General features: G+C 36.6%; 1 protein-coding gene across 5 annotated transcripts in view; it reads left to right on the top strand.

Annotated features, from left to right (window-relative positions):
- Positions 1–15,448, top strand: part of nac (GDP-fucose transporter nac) — a 91,353-nt gene that overhangs the window by 62,453 nt on the left and 13,452 nt on the right. For all 5 annotated transcript variants that reach the window (XR_010856718.1, XR_010856717.1, XM_067124632.1 and 2 more), the window contains one exon: positions 5,157–5,361. Coding sequence is in view for 3 of the 5 variants with exons in the window: in XM_067124632.1 (XP_066980733.1) it covers positions 5,157–5,361 (205 nt within the window). In the remaining 2 variants the exon portion in view is untranslated. The remainder of the gene's footprint in view (positions 1–5,156; positions 5,362–15,448) is intronic.

The following is a 15,448-nucleotide window of genomic DNA, read 5'->3' as shown; positions in this document are numbered from 1 at the left end:
GTAATGGGTGGTGCAGCTGGTCAATGAGTATGTTAGGCTCTCACACTGGAAGTGGCTAAGCCATGTGTATAGAAGACAGGGAATAGTATGAGATACACTAGGGTGGGTTGCCTTTGGTAGAAGAGGTAGAAGTAGGCCAAAGGAGACATGGTTGAGGACAATGAGGCAGGAAGCAGGAGATGAGTGTTGGGGAGATCTTGAGGAGTTAGCCTAGGACAGAATGTGATGGCAGAATGTGATGGCGTGAGTTCATCAAGGCCCTATGCATCCCCATGGGTGCCACAGGAAATGATTATTGTTATTGGTCAAGAAATCCACAGTGGTGTAGATGTAAATATACATTTTAGAAATATATATACAAAAGAGAGCTTTCATGAACCTGCTTGATTCTCCTTTTCAAGGTTCTCAGAAGCTCTCTTTTGTATATATATTTCTAAAATATATATTTACATCTACACCACTGTGGATTTCTTCACCATATGTGACTCGTGCTGTTATGAGGGTTTTATTATTATTGTTATTATTAGGGAGGACGCCTACTTTAGGGGCAGTATTGTTGTATATATTAGGTATGACACTTAATATATACTGTATACTCTACTTAATTTATATATACTATAGTATCTTCTCTGTGCATTTTATAACCTTCTCTTCATCAGCATATAGCTGGTACAGTAGGTTTCCTAAGGTCATATAAAGATGTTTATTTCCTAGGATGTTTTGACTTGTGCTCTGGCAGTGTTCTACTGAGAGATACAAAAGTGAATGAATCATGATAAAAGTACACATATTTATGGGAGATGGGTATATTACAGTTAGTAGACTGGTGTGCGAATTGTGATTGGGTGTATATTGATACTATTGTGTCTTGTTGATGGCATTGGCTGGAGGTGGGGAATTGGCTGACGTGTCCACCCCTGGTGTGACAGGTATGTTCAGGTCAGGAGATGACTTTTGTGTTATTTCCATTTACCCTTCCCTTCCTCTCCCTTTTTGGTGTTTGGCACCAGGCTAGGCACGATGATTACTTATAGTTCTCCTGATGATAGTTGCCAGAAATTTGGTTTCTTTTATTTTGTCTGATGCTATGCTTTTTTCGAGTATGTGCCTCAAGAAGGCACAGGCATCAGCAATCTGCTGCTCGGTCTGTAATTCTTATACTTCTGACTGACTTCTTGCAGGCCTTTTATTATGACTTTGTTGGTAATGGTTAAAGATGCCATCCTCATGAAGGTACAGCCTCTTTTGGGGGCTTGGGTTATTCTTAACAAGGAACTGCTAGTCTTTGTATTTTTGTTGGTCTTCATATTTTTGTATTAAATTATTAGATTGATCCTTTCTTCTTCTACAGTATAGGTGGCATCAAGTATTTTCATTTCTTTAGATACTGTACACCAAAAATCTGTCAGTCCAGGCTCTTAATGCTTATAGGTCAATGCTCCTCTGTTTAACAACATGTCCAGGTAGACATTGCTAATGATCTGGCTCTCAACAAAGTCATTAGGTCTTTTGAGACTGACATCCCTAAGGTTTATAAATCTCTTACTTGGAACCTGGATGTGGTCTTAAAATTTTTATCTGCAGGCCTTTCAGACCCTTTGAAAAGGCTTTATTAACCCTTAAACGCCTACTGGACGTATCATACGTCAACTAAAATTGTCTGTTGGGTGCCAAGTGGATGTACCGTACGTCGACTACAAAAAATTTCAACCTTCTGTCAACTTTGACTCGACCGAAATGGTCGAAAAACACAATTGTAAGCTAAAACTCTTACATTCTAGTAATATTCAATCATGTACCTTCATTTTGCAACAAATTGGAAGTCTCTAGCACAATATTTCGATTTATGGTGAATTTTTGAAAAAACTTTTTCTTATGCCCGCGGTAACAGCCGAAAATTTCAGAAATTCGTTATTTTGTCGTAATTTTTGCACTGTTTTATATTAGTCGTTACATAAAGTTTTATATATGAAAATGTGTGCAATTTCATGTACAATACAAAGAAAATAACTCATGGTTGTAGCTTTTATCAGTTTTGAAATATTTTCATATAAATCATGATAACTGCAAAATTTAAACCTTCGGTCAACTTTGACTTGACCAAAATGGTAAAAAACGCAATTGTAAGCTAAAACTCTTATATTCTAGTAATATTCAATCATTTACCTTCATTTGGCAACCAATTGGAAGTCTCTAGCACAATATTTCGATTTATGGTGAATTTTTGAAAAAAACTTTTTCCTTACGTCGCCAGAAATTCTTTAAATCACGTTGTCATAATGTTTGCACTGTTTTATATTAGTCGTTACATAAAGTTTTATATATGGAAATGTGTGCAATTTCATGTAGAATACAACAGAAAATAACTCATGGTTGTAGCTTTTATCAGTTTTGAAATATTTTCATATAAATCACGATAACTGCCAAAATTTCAGCGCCGGTCAACTTTAACTCGACTGAAATGGTAAAAAAATGCAATTATAAGCTAAAACTCTTACATTCTAGTAATATTCAATCATGTACCTTCATTTTGCAACAAACTGGAAGTCTCTAGCACAATATTTCGATTTATGGTGAATTTCTGAAAAAAAAAAAACTTTTCCTTAAGTCTTGTGCATGTAACTCGGCGAACATCTCAGAAATTCTTTTGTCATGTTGTCGTAATGTTTGCATCGTTTTACATTAGTTGTTACATAAACTTTTATATATGAAAATGTGTGCAATTTCATGTAGAATACAACAGAACATAGCTCATGGTTGTAGCGTTTATCAGTTTTGAAATATTTTCATATAAATCACGATAACTGCCAAAATTTCAACCTTCGGTCAACTTTAACTCGACCGAAATGGTCAAAAAACGCAATTGTAAGCTAAAACTCTTACATTCTAGTAATATTCAATTATTTACCTTCATTTTGCAATAAATTGGAAGTCTCTAGCACAATATTTCAATTTATGGTGAATTTTTGAAAAAAACATTTTCCTTACGTCTCATGCAGTAACTCGGCCGAACATCTCAGAAATTCTTTCGTCTCGTTGTCGTAATATTTGCACCGTTTTATATTAGTCGTTACAAAAAGTTTTATATATGAAAATGTGCGCAATTTCATGTACAATACAACAGAAAATAACTCATGGTTTTAGCTTTTATCAGTTTTGAAATATTTTCATATAAATCACGATAAATAGAAAAATTCGACTTTCGGTCAACTTTAACTCGACCGAAATGGTCGAAATCTGCAATTGTAAGCTAAAACACTTACAGTCTAGTAATATTCAATCAATTAGCTTCATTTTTCAACAAACTGGAAGTCTCTAGCACAATATTTTGATTTATGGTGAATTTTGAAAAAAACATTTTTTTTAATCCATGGCGTTACATGAATTCATGCATCATTTTGCGATAATATTTTCTCTGTGTTGCTTTAATCGTTTTACAATTTGTTATATACCAAAATCATTGCAATTTAGTGTACAATACAACTAAAAAAAATTAACTCATTAGCTTTAACCGTTGTGCTTACAGCGCGATTTGTATACAATTATATGTTTTTTTTTTCTTTTGCTGTCATATATTCCAATATTTATATATGATAATGATATTTTTTTCATTTCTGATGGTTGCATACTAAACTTCAGGCAATGACAAAAAAAAGGAGCCAAAAATGAACTCTTAATCTTAAAAACTAAGCGTGCTGTGATTTTTTGAAAAAAAAATTTTTTTCGCTTCGGCGCTAACTCACTGAACGCCGCCGGCATACGGGAGACGTTTTTGTAAATAGAGGCTCGGCGTTTAAGGGTTAAAACACTGAGCTAGGAAAGTTGTTTTGTTGAACTCCAAGCCTTTTTGCAAAGTGTTAGTTTCTACCCTTGTTCAGAACTAAGAACAATTTTTAAGGGGGGAACAAAGAAGTTCCTTTATTCACTTTAAGCAATTAGAATTTACTTAGAAAGGTTAAAGCCTCTCAGAGGTGAGGTTAAACTTATTTTGTGGAGCGAGGAGACCAAACACTCCTTTGTCTAAGAATGCTGTTCTTTGTTTGTAATCTGGTTGAGTTGATTCACGAGAACCCTAACTCTGATTTTCTACCTTTACTTAAGGTAAAAATTCATTATGTATGACTAATAGGAACATCTTTTTTTGAAGAATTTTTTTTTAAAAGCTGTGGTTAATGCAGTGCAATAGAGGAGTAATTCTTGAGAGATGTAGAAATTTCTTTTGAGAGTTGCAAGCAAAGCCCTTAGTCCTCTAGTCAAGGCAGGGACAGTCTTTTCCTGAACCAAAAGAGAGTGGTTTTCTTATCTTCACTACCTCTAGTTTTTAAATCTTTGGTTTTTTTTTTTGGCTTTCATATCTTCGCTATCTCTAGTTGTTAAATCATGGGTTTGAGTTTCTGTAGAACTTTAAGGTAGATTTTGAGTTTCTGTGGAACTTGAAGGTAGATTTTATGTATAGGAGTGTACCTTTGTATTATAGCATTTTAGTTAGGTTTGGACTGTTATTTGTTGGACTTTTTTGGGCCCAGGCACAGGGGTTTTCTTTGACACTGCTTCTGAAGAGTAGCATTCTCCACAAAGCTTCTCCAACTATGTTATACATATTCCTGAGAGCATTATTCCCTGCTATGGATCCACCTTCTGATGGTAGTACTACACTACCTGGAAGGATCCTATTACAGGTAAGAAAGTTCAGTTTCTTATAAGAAACTTGAAGCTTGCTTGGCTGAGCCGATGTTCTTTTAGGTGAACTAACCCACTATCCTTCCCTCAATGTAGGAATTAGCTAACTTCAACAATAGGTTACATTCATCTCAAATAAAGAAAATTTTTATAATAAAATTTATTATATGTGTGCCTACCTACTGTTAAAGTACAACTGTCTCCCCCTCTTAGTGGGTTGTCAAAAAGAATTCTGACTAGGACAGAAAGATTCTATGCACACTTGTTAGAGAAAGGGTGAACTAGACAGTCCGTCTGGGCTAGACAAACGTTCTTTTTTTTCTATTGAATGCTGATCGCACCTACGTTGAAAAGATTTAAGCTAACTTCAACAGTAGGTAAGTGCCCAGATAGTAAATATTATTATAAAAATTTTCATTATTCATTGTTTGAATTTTTCTTATAATTCTACAAGCTGGTGTTTTCTTTCTTTTCAGGTAACATCACCTCTTACTCATAACATCAGTGGAACAGCCAAAGCCTGTGCACAAACTGTTCTAGCTACATGGTGGTATTCTGAAGCCAAGGCTGTACTTTGGTGGATGAGCAATATGATAGTACTTGGAGGCTCCATGGCTTACACCAGAGTGAAACAGCTTGAGATGAAAGCGAATCATAATGCAGCAAAAGAATCGTCATGTGGTAAAGATAAAGTCTGAAGTTTTGTTTTGAATCTTTTATATGTTGTGCTTAAAGATTTTTAGTCTTCACTTGAAGTTGGAATCAAGTGGCAGTAATTGAAACTTTACATGGTTTCAAAGTGAACGATTGTAGAACAAAAGGTTTTTAGATATGAAAACCAGACCAGTAAAATGGGTAAATCCTAAGTTGTTTGACCCTGTATGGTACAGAAATTGCAACTGTTGTTCACATACACACTTTTGATTTTGTTTGGTTTGAAAAATCACATCTTTGTGTGCCTCTGTCACATGTAAAAAGCTTTCTGATTGGAAGTATAGTGCTGAAATTGAGGACAGATAATTTAGAAACTTTAATTAGGGGTTTGATTAAACCCTGTTGCTCCCACCATAGTCATACCTCAGATTTTGTGTACCTGCTTCTATACTTGGAATTGTTATGAAGTTGTGATGCTTATATGCATGTTCTTTCAAATAATTTTTCTTTAAAGGAAAATTGTGGCCATAATGAATATGAAAATTAGTTTTACATATCATTCTTATACACTTAGAGGGAAAGAGCAAAACAGATTTTATAACATTGATTAGCATATTGTGATAGTTTATGCAAGTAAATTTTTTTAGTGCAAAATGTTATGGCAAATTGTGAGAATTTATGCAAGTAAATTTTTTTAGTGCAAAATGTTATGGCAAGTATCACTGGACAGTTGAGTTCAGGAGAGGAGTAAATTTTCTTCAGAGAAAAGACCATACTCAGAGTTTAGAAGTTAAGTTGAAAAAGGACAGGTCTCCATTAGTCTTGTAGAGACTTGTGGGGCTGGTATGTAGTAAATCTACCTCACATTGAGGTACTGGAATCCATGATGATGTGAAATATGGATATCATGGTAAAGTCTGTAGTCTTGTACTGTACTTTTAAAAGTCAAGAATCAGTTTTTCCGATGGAGAAATTACTTGTTTATTTGCTTGGAGCACAACATTTTTGTATTAACCATTTTTTCTGGTTTAGTCATTGAAACAAAAATATTAATGTTATTTGATCACAGCATTGTAGAAAGTATAGTAGATACTCTAGGTGCGAATTGTCAAAGATGCAAACATTTATGTGCAATAAATTAAAGATTATTTAAATAAGTGCAAATTTAAAATTTGTGGCGTGATTTTAAATTCCACATCAGTGTGGTAGGTTAGTAAGTGTCTAGCTCTTGGCAGTGTGCAGAACATTATTTTTTCTCATCTCATTCATACAGAATTTATGAACAAGTGGCGTTATCTACTGTATGCCCCCTTTTTGTAGAATTGTTGCACTATTTTGAACTCGAGATGTTCAACATTAAGCGTAAAAGCTGTAATCGTCTCACTGATATTGCAAAGAAATAGCGGGCCATAATAGTGGACATTAAAATGAAAATACAGACACTCACTCAAAATCGTACCTGTTTACCAATCACCTGGACTAATGACCAGCTCTCCTACCAGTCTGAGTTGTATGCAGGTTCCAGTTGTAAGCAATAGTATGAATGTCTGACTGTCTCTATACCTGTGTACCCCTCGCTTTCTAGTGTTGTGTATACTTATTTTATTTCAAGTTTTGATAAAGTTAATATCCCTTAACCAAATGTGATTAATAGAATTGCTTATCAGTAAACATATCTACCAAAGATTTCAGTCTATGTTATACTGTACATTGCTTGAGCTCAAGTAAGCAGTGTGTTTAGACAGCATAAAGGTTTTCTAAATTTTCAAATGGCATACCATATAAACAATGATATTTCTTATGCCTTTCCTTGGAACTTTTGTTTTCCTTTTCCTTAAGCAGACAAACAGATGCACTGTAGGCTCTTAAATGCCTGTTACCTAATTCTACCATTTCTGTGTGTGTGTGTGTGTGTTTCATTTTGCCTACACAAGTTCATGTTGGTGGTAACATGTCGGCCATTGAAATTTTGTAAGCTTTTGACCTTTGCTTCTCAGGAGTAGGAGTCTAGACTTGCCCTTCAGTCTCCTCCACCTTTGTTAGGTAACTCGCACAGTAACAATGAATTTATGAGTGCTTAAATTTTTAGACAAAATGAAAGAAAATATTATAGATTAAATATCAGATATTGTGTAAAAGTTTGTAAGTTTTCAGTAAATTTTATTAGGTAAAGTTGTAGAGACAGTATGAATAAGAGACAGCATCTGGGTACTTCCAGATTTACTGTCACAAATTTCTGACTAGACATAAGCTTCCGCATACGGACAGGTAGCATCTAACATCAGAGCAAGAAAGGCATAATTTTATGGTCAGGTGTGGTTTCTCACACCTGAAAAATGGTTAACAATTCTTTGTACAATGTAAGGAGAATTCTTCATTACATATGGTTTGAAAGCTTGAATTGTTTTACATTTACAGATGGTTTTGGTTTTACAAATGATATGCTGAAAGTTCCTGAAAATACATGACAATCACTGCTTCAGATGTCCATCTCTGATTTGTTTTTTCTGGGGAAAAGGGATGGTCTGTGGCAGGTCAAGCTTGTTGTTTGGGATGGCGGATGCCTGGAGGGCCCTGGGGAGTCCTGCAAAGTTACATAAGTGATTGTGTTTTTGTCATGCACAATCGATTTGTAAACCGAGCCTATTGGCTAGCCTGTATGTATATACATACACTTGTACCATGTATGTATATGTACATATGCACTATGCTTTTACTCTGCCTCTCTGTCTCTGGTACAGCATTTATTTTGACATTTGTTTAATGCAGAACAGTATTGTACTTAATATAGTAATATATTAATGTTAAATAGTTATTCATTTTCCCCTCTTAATTGTTGTGTAGTTAGATGTGAGGATCCAGTCTGGTGTAAATGCTGTTCATCTCAGAAGTCAGATCCTTTTAGTGTGTATGGAATCAGCTTTTCCTCGGCTTCTTTTCATTTCATTTCTTCTTAACTACTTTGGTCTTGAATGTGTTTTCCATTCACTAATTTTGACACTTCCTTGGTGTTAACGTACCAGAACGAAGTACCACCTGGACCAACCCAGAGCGCATACAGCCCCAAACTTCCGCTTCCCCTATGCTCTTCATTGTCTTGTCTGCGGGCTGACATTGCTATATTTCTTTCTTATTGACTCTGGTACCATTTCATGAATGACTGACCAGTGAGCAGATGAAAAGGAACTTTCCACATAAACTGTTATTAGATTGTAACTGTTTTTCTCTAGTCATTAGATTCTTCACTGTCTTGAGAATTATTGATTTGGTTTATAATGTAGGGAGCCCATGAAAACCCATCAAAATCAGGGTACTTGGCTGTTGAATTTATTCCAACATATAGTTAGATGCAGAGAATGGAAAAGTTCAAGGCTGTAGCTCGGTCCTTCCTCTTGGAGCAGTCCCAGCCAGCTCGTCAGTGGTAAGTGATGCTGGGTCTGTTAAAATCCCTAGAGAAGTTGGTTCCTCACGGTCGTCTACACCTTCGGTCTCTGCAGCGTAGGCTGAAAGGGGATCCTCCTCATTTTCTAGTTCCGCTGTCGCATGAAGCAAGAGAGGACCTGTAGTGGTGGTTGAACGACAGGAACTTGGCGGTAGGGGTTCCTCTTCATTCTCCTCCTCCAGAGATCCTCCTGTTCTCAGACGCCTTGTGCGAGGGTTAGAGAGCACATTTAAAAGGTCTTGTAACATCTGAGGTGTGGACTCCACGAGAGAGGCAGTTTCACATCAATGTGCTGGATCTCAAGGCTGCCTTCCTAGCTCTTCAGCAATTTCAGAAGAGAGTAATGGGGCACTCAGTGGTGCTCATGTCAGACAACACCATAGTGGTGGCCTATGTAAATGAGCAGGGGGACTGGTTTCACACCAACTACACTCCCTGACAGTGCTTCTTCATCAGTGGGCGATGGATTATTCAGTAGATTTCTCTCCCAGGTATATCCCAGGCAGGAGGAACTTAGTGGTGGACATTCTGAGTTGTCGGGAGTTAGGTCATAGGGACAGGACTTGCAGACAGGCTTTTGCATCTGTGGGAAAGACCCTCAGTAGACCTGTTTGCAATGAGGTTCAACTGAAAATTAGAGGTCTTCTGTTCCATGGTTCCAGATCCATTTGCATTGGCGGAGGATGCCCTGCAATACCCCTGGGACAATCTGGAGGTCTATGCCTTCCTCCATTTTGCCTAATCCACCAAGTTCTGAACAGGGTAATGGCCTCTCAGAACCTCAGAATGACCCTAGTTGCTCTCGTGTGGCCCCACCCCACCCGGAATGGCTCCCTGATCTCCTAACCCTGCTGTCAGAAGCTCCGAGAGAGATTCATCCGTGGCACAACCTTCTATGTCAACCCCACTTCCAGAGATTCCACCACTCAGTAGAGTCCCTATTGCTTCACGGCTAGAGACTATCCAGTATCTCCTCCGAGTGAGAGGCTTTTCTTGCAGAGCAGCATCGGAGATGTCTGGCTGTCTCAGAAGATCTTCCTCAGCCATGTACCAAGGCAAGTGTGCCGTTTACTGTGGTTGGTATCGTCACTGGGGTCTCTCTCCGGTCGGAGCTTCTGTTCAGCAAGTAGCAGATTTCCTCATTTTTCTCCGCAGAGAAAAACGACTTTCCGTGTCTGCCATCAAAGGCTCCAGAACTGCTTTGAGTACAGTTTTACAAATGAAGGATGTTGATCTTTCTTCTTCATGGGAGACCTCAGTGCTTCTCAAGAGCTTTTAGCAGTCTTGTCCTCCAAAAGAACTTAAAACCACCCAGTTGGGACCTGACTTTGGTACGTACTGGGCAGCCTCACCCGTGCCCCGTTTGAGCCTCTGCGTCGTGCATCAGATAGGAAGCTGACTCTCAAGACGGTTTTCCTGCTGGCTCTGGGCTCCTTGAAGCAAGTTGATGAACTCCATGGCCTATCCTATGATGTCAAGCACATGGGGGTTGGACGTCTGTAGCCTTCGAATTTGTCCCAGAATTCGTGGCTAAGACCCAAAACCCCTCTTGTCATGATGACAGATTTGATTCCTTCTCACTTCCATCTCTTAATGACTTTGTTGATAGCGATCCAGACAAATTGCTCCTTTGCCCTGTCAGAGCACTATGCTGATACCTGAAAAGGACTCGCCATCTCCAACCAGAGTGTTGGAGACTTTTCCTTAGCACTGGCTGGAACAAGAAAACAGTGTCCAAGAATACGATCTCCTTTTGGCTGTATGAGACTATCAGACAAGCCTATTGTTCCTCTTCATTCTCCAATCCTAACACAGTGAAGGCAAGAGCACATGATGTTAGGGGGCTAGGCCCTTCTTTGGCTTTTAAAAAGAACTTGTCTGTTCAAAGGATTTTGAAGGCTGGCACATGGCTTTGTCAAACCACCTTCACTTCCTTCTGTCTGCTGGACATTGCTCACAGATCCTTGGACACTTTTTCCAAGGGTCCAGTGGTGGCTGCTCAGCAGGTTGTTTAACTCACCCAGTGCCCCTGGTGGGATAATTTGTACCTTACCTAAGAAGATGGTGTAAAAGTGAGAATGAATGGGATGACTGGTCTCTTTCAGTTTCCTTTCTTTTCTTCTTTACCCGGTGGGCAAAGAAATCATTCCAGCATGTGCTGGATTGGGTCAGACACAGGTGAGACTGCAGCCTTTTTGTTAAGTTTTGCTTATCCCTAATGAATATAAAACTTTGGCAAAAGCAAGTCCCTCCTCTCTCTAACAAGGGGAGCGAGGATTGATAGTGAACTATTGGTGGACACAAAGGTTTGTTATACAGATATAGTTCTTTAACTTCCTCTTATATTGTCCCATCACATTGTTTGGATTCCCAGAAGTCTTGACTGATAAATAATCACTTATTTATTATGTCAGAAGCTTTGGTTCCCTTCCATAGGCTTCTATAAGCCAGGAAGAGTTGCCAGGTGTGCTGAACCTCCAGTCGGTTGCAGACTTTCTTTCCTCTCTCAAAAGTGAATCTACCAATAAGTTAAGACCCAGGTTTGTTCTGCTTATGAACAAATGACAAATGCATTAATCAATTTGTATTTTTCATAGCTAGCAAACCTGCATTCTTAACTTATATGGCCCACCTCTAACCACCCCTCAATCAAGTTTCCTGGGATGGAAGAAACTGAGATGTCATTTCCTTCGCTACATGCGCAAAGGAAATTGACGGTTGCCACCTAGGCCTATCAGCCTACCTCTTTGCCACCAATTCCTTGTATGTTATTTTCACCGGTTTCCAGGTGGTGCAAGAAGAATTATCCATAATTTAAGACCACAGGTTTGTTAGGTATGAAAAATGAAAATTAATTAATAAATTTGTCATATTTTTAGTCTCCAGATCTTATGCTTTCACTATTACAACAGATTTGTATGGTACCAAAATATACTCGCACTTACTTTACTCTGTTCCAAGATACTGCAGTTGCCCCAGTACTGCACTTACATTGCTGATGAAATACAGTATTTTAGTCACTATTACAGATTCATCAGTTTTTTTAAGAAAAATTTGAATATTAATGTCATGAATTTTGCCAGTTCTATTCACAAAAAACTGAAAGTACAGTATAGTGATGGCTGATTAATGGATGTTTTGTTTCTTTTTTTATTTGTGTTCATGAAATTAGAGCAACTTGGCCAAATATCTTTAATGCTAAAATATTTTAATGGAGGTTGGTACTTTTGAAATATTGAATACTATGTCATTTCAGTTGCTTGTTGAAGAAGCACTGCTTGATATGGTATAATATATGAATAAAAGCATTGCAGAAAATATATTTCCAGGTGAGGATGCAGGTATGCTAAATCATTAGAGGCTAGGTTTTTGTTAGAATTGATTGTCTTTAGCAGAAATGTGTTGAGCATTACTTTTATAGAATAGATATGGTTTACCATATTGTGATTATTGTTATGTACTGGGATATTTTTATAATAAATGTTTTCTACTTAAACTTTATCATTTACTTGGAAGTGATCGAGTTGCACTAAGTCATTTTGCAATCTTCAGTTAGGGTGAATATTGCAAATTTGTGTATGATATATATGTAAATAATCTTCATTACCATAAGAAAGGTAAGCATTTTTTTACCCTGTTTCTGTTGCCAAGATAGCACCAAAAGGCTTTAGCATGGAAGCCTCTTGTAGAGAATATTTCACAGACTTTTTTTACCGGAGTTTTGGCTAATGCTGTAGGGGATAGAAAACATCAGTTAAATATTGACGCTAGATTTAGATGCTTGGTTGTTCATTTGGACCTCTATTGTCTGCATGGTGAATATTTTCACATCTGGTAACAGCAAGCAAAATTTATATGTTACTATTTTACAGTTTTGTACATGATCAGTAGATGCTGTACTGTATTATTCATCTGTGTTTCACTCTTATGCATTTACCTCTCATTAAAAATCATGCATGAATTCATGTAGCCTTTACAGGTGCTATTACAAAATAACATGTAGAAAATGCCAGCATTACATAGTTTTTTTTTTTTTATAAATTTTTCAGCTGGCCATCCATGTGCCACTTCCACAAGATTTCTTTCTTTCTATATTGTGAGAGTTACTAATCTCTGTAGCTTTGGAGTTTTCATGCTGCTTATCCTTGTCTTTCGGTTGTTGAAGATGTATCATTAACATGTGACTAAGTTAGTAGGAATTTTTTCAGGTGGTATTATTGTGATAATGATTTGTCAGTGTTTTAGTTATTTTATTAATTGTTTTAGTTATTTTATTTTCCTCTGATTTTAAGGAAGTTTGATGGTCTCATCATTGTGCATCTGATTTCTTGAGCCCTCTGTGGCAAAGGTATACTTTAGGTATATTTAATTTCATCTATCTTCAAAATCAGGGGTGGTAATATACATGCCAGAATTTTATTTTTCTTCTGGATTTCATGAAACCTTTGTCAGACCAAATGAAGTTGGAACTATTATTGTTAATCCTAAAAAGTGGCCTCCCTTTTTTTTTCTCTGATTTTATTGAAACTTGATTCATACATACCTAGGGGTTTGGTAATTATTTTCCCCAAACATTTCTTTGAACCTTGACTTATTTTCAAGGTTGCAGGTCAGTTTAAAGGCCAGAATTTTTTTTTTTATTTCAGAATCTGTGATAGTTGAAATTGTCTGATCTTAAGTTATCTTTGTAAAAACAAATAATACTCATTACTGCTATATGGCACTTGTGTCTTCTGTCTGTTTCTATTATTTTTCTGAAATTTAGTAGGTAGGTACCTTAGAGTTGGTCATCATTTTGACCACATATTTTTTACCTTGATCTTATTTTCATGGTCACAGATTTATTTACAGGCCAATTTTTTTTATTAATATTCTTTGCTGGGATATACAGTGATTATTTTTTGAGAATGTAATGGCAGCTCATGGAGGTTAGGGGCATCCACCCTCTAGAATTTTCAAAAAAAAATATCATGCTTGTTAACCCCTTTAAAACCGTATTTTTTTTGCAGTCACCTCTTTGCTTTCTATTATTATTTTGACAAACAAAATGTATATTGTAATTTGTAACTTCAAAAAATTTAACAAGCCATTTGCTAAAATGGTTATATTTAAATGCAGTTACATTATGTAATGCCCGTATCAAATAGCATTGTCAGTTCAAGAGAAAAGGTACAGTAAAAATCTAATTACTGCTGTAGGGTTTAACTAAAATACCATGTCACATTCTGGACTCATAGAGCTTGCCTGAATTATTTTGTTCTCAAATGAGTTGTGAAAATTGGAGTGCAGGAAAGGTGAAGTTACAAAGAGAAAAGAAATTAGAAGGGTATATGAAAAGTTAAAGGCATTGGAAACAGTACACCCTTTGCCTCCCCTTTACAGAAATATTGGTCAGTCCTATTATGGTTTATTATTTTGACTCAGTGGTGTGCTTAAACTTTTTAACAAGGATAATACTGTTTATAGAATAGAGGTTTTTGACTGTCTTAAGTTCCAACTCCATTTCCTTTATTTTGTGCCCCTAAAACGAAGAGTAAAGGAGGTTGCCAGTTACCTAGTTTTTGTTAGAAAATTCTATGCAGCTAAATTATATGTAATTAAAATATAACAGAGAGGATTTTATCTTTCATTCAGTTTCAAGTTGTGCATCTGTTTGGAATGTACGTCAACTTAGCTTTCATAACAAAGCTTCTCCTAGATGACTTTCTGCTATCTTTTGATAGGGAGGCCAGGACAATCAGTTGTCTGACTCTAGCATGGAATTATTAAGAGAAGAAGGGAAGAAATAAGTATTTGCAAAAGTGTGAAATAAAATATAGAGACTAGTCATGTAATGTGATAACAAAAGAAACAGGAAAGTACAGAGTTCTGTATTTTAGAAGTGAATGCTGTGAAGGATTGATTGTTAAAGGCTATTTGTGAGATTGAATTTTTACTCTAACTGTAGAATTGGAAAGCCTCTCATGTCTAATTATACCTGTAAGAAGTGGTACCTGTGGAATACTAATTAAAGCAGTACCCTTGCAACAGAATCATTGATAATACAGCACCCTCCAGAAGTGATGAGGATAGCATCACTGTATTGGAACAGTATTCTTAACATGGAAAGATAAGCTATTTGTAGGAAATGCTTAGTGGTCAGAAAGGATGTCATCAAATTTAACTTTACTCTTCTCCTTAACTCTCTCTCTCTCTCTCTCTCTCTCTCTCTCTCTCTCTCTGAATCTCTCTCTCTCTCTCTCTCTCTCCAAGCTCTCTCTCTCTCTCTCTCTCTCTCTCTCTCTCTCTCTCTCTCTCTCTCTCTCTCTCTCTCTCTCTAATGCCCAGAGTAAGTATAATCAGACCATGAATGCATGAGAAATTTTTCAAAATAAGAGAAGATTTTTATTCCTTGTCCCTAGTTAATTCCTCATTGACAAGAGTAGGATTTCTGTATTGTACACAAGACCTACAAGATAGAATCAAACAGTTACTGAGCTACACACTAATTAAATATTAGTCTTGTTGTGTTGTAGTAGAAGAGTGTAGGAAATATGATAGAGTATCACAGTGCATTCTCAAAATTTAGGATGAAAATGTGAGATCAGCTCCTTGGTTATGATGGTTTAGAACTTATGCATTGTTTCCCTGTGTATAAGAAAGACTTGCTATTAAAACTTACAAATAGGAAAA

The sequence above is a fragment of the Macrobrachium rosenbergii genome, chromosome 22 (genome assembly GCF_040412425.1).
Source record: "Macrobrachium rosenbergii isolate ZJJX-2024 chromosome 22, ASM4041242v1, whole genome shotgun sequence".
NCBI lineage: Eukaryota > Metazoa > Arthropoda > Malacostraca > Decapoda > Palaemonidae > Macrobrachium > Macrobrachium rosenbergii.
The sequence above is the reverse complement of the archived record's forward strand: the minus strand, read 5'-3'. Positions and strand labels throughout refer to the sequence as shown.